Raw genomic sequence first — 646 nt, forward strand, 5'->3', positions numbered from 1 at the left:
CGAGATTACTCTCCTACTCGACGTCAATCACGGCCGAACGCATTCGTCTGTACTGCGCCTACAAGGAGCCATACTACCAGGCCATCTCAACGTACTTCCAAGGCGCTGCATGCATGCAGACGGAAGATGCACGGAATTGTGTGCAAGCTGTGGCCAACTTGAAAAAGGCAGCCACTCTTTTTGAAAAAGTTGTGCCATTGGAGAAAAGTTATGAGGGCAAGATGGCGGCAGACAAGGAGGAAAAAGAGCGCGTGACGTTGCTATCGGCCATTTTTCTCCGGTCGCAGCAGATCATCAGCCGAGACTTGGACATTGTCACTCACCGCAATGACAGCGTGTACTACGAACCGGTGAGTTAGTGAGTCTATTTGTCAAGCAACTTCTAGAATTCTGACATTGTTGGTTCCTGTTGTTCATGTAGATTCCTCAACCTGAGGCCCCATGCAATGCACTAAGTCTCGTAAAGCCGACGACACTTCCAGCAGTGACCACGAGTGATTTGTGGCGTGACGGAGAAGTTGCGAACTGCCTGAAACCTACTGTAGTGACTGCATCAGGTGACGCGGTTGAGAATCATCATCAACAACAGAACAGTAGCCCTCGCAAAGGCTGCTGTTCGAGCTGTATCATTTCGTAAGAGCGTACA

At 49.8% G+C, this 646-nt stretch overlaps 1 protein-coding gene across 1 annotated transcript in view; it reads left to right on the plus strand.

The window, feature by feature from the left end:
- Nucleotides 1-637, plus strand: part of PPTG_24536 (hypothetical protein) — a gene marked incomplete at both ends in the record, with an annotated part of 4259 nt that extends 3622 nt beyond the window's left edge. The window contains 2 exons of the mRNA XM_008917591.1: nucleotides 5-350; nucleotides 422-637. Of these exons, the coding sequence (XP_008915839.1) occupies nucleotides 5-350; nucleotides 422-637 (562 nt within the window). The remainder of the gene's footprint in view (nucleotides 1-4; nucleotides 351-421) is intronic.
- Between the last annotated feature and the right edge of the window lie 9 nt (nucleotides 638-646).

This window comes from Phytophthora parasitica (assembly GCF_000247585.1).
Source record: "Phytophthora parasitica INRA-310 unplaced genomic scaffold supercont2.107, whole genome shotgun sequence".
In the NCBI taxonomy this organism is placed as follows: Eukaryota; Oomycota; class Peronosporomycetes; order Peronosporales; family Peronosporaceae; genus Phytophthora; species Phytophthora nicotianae.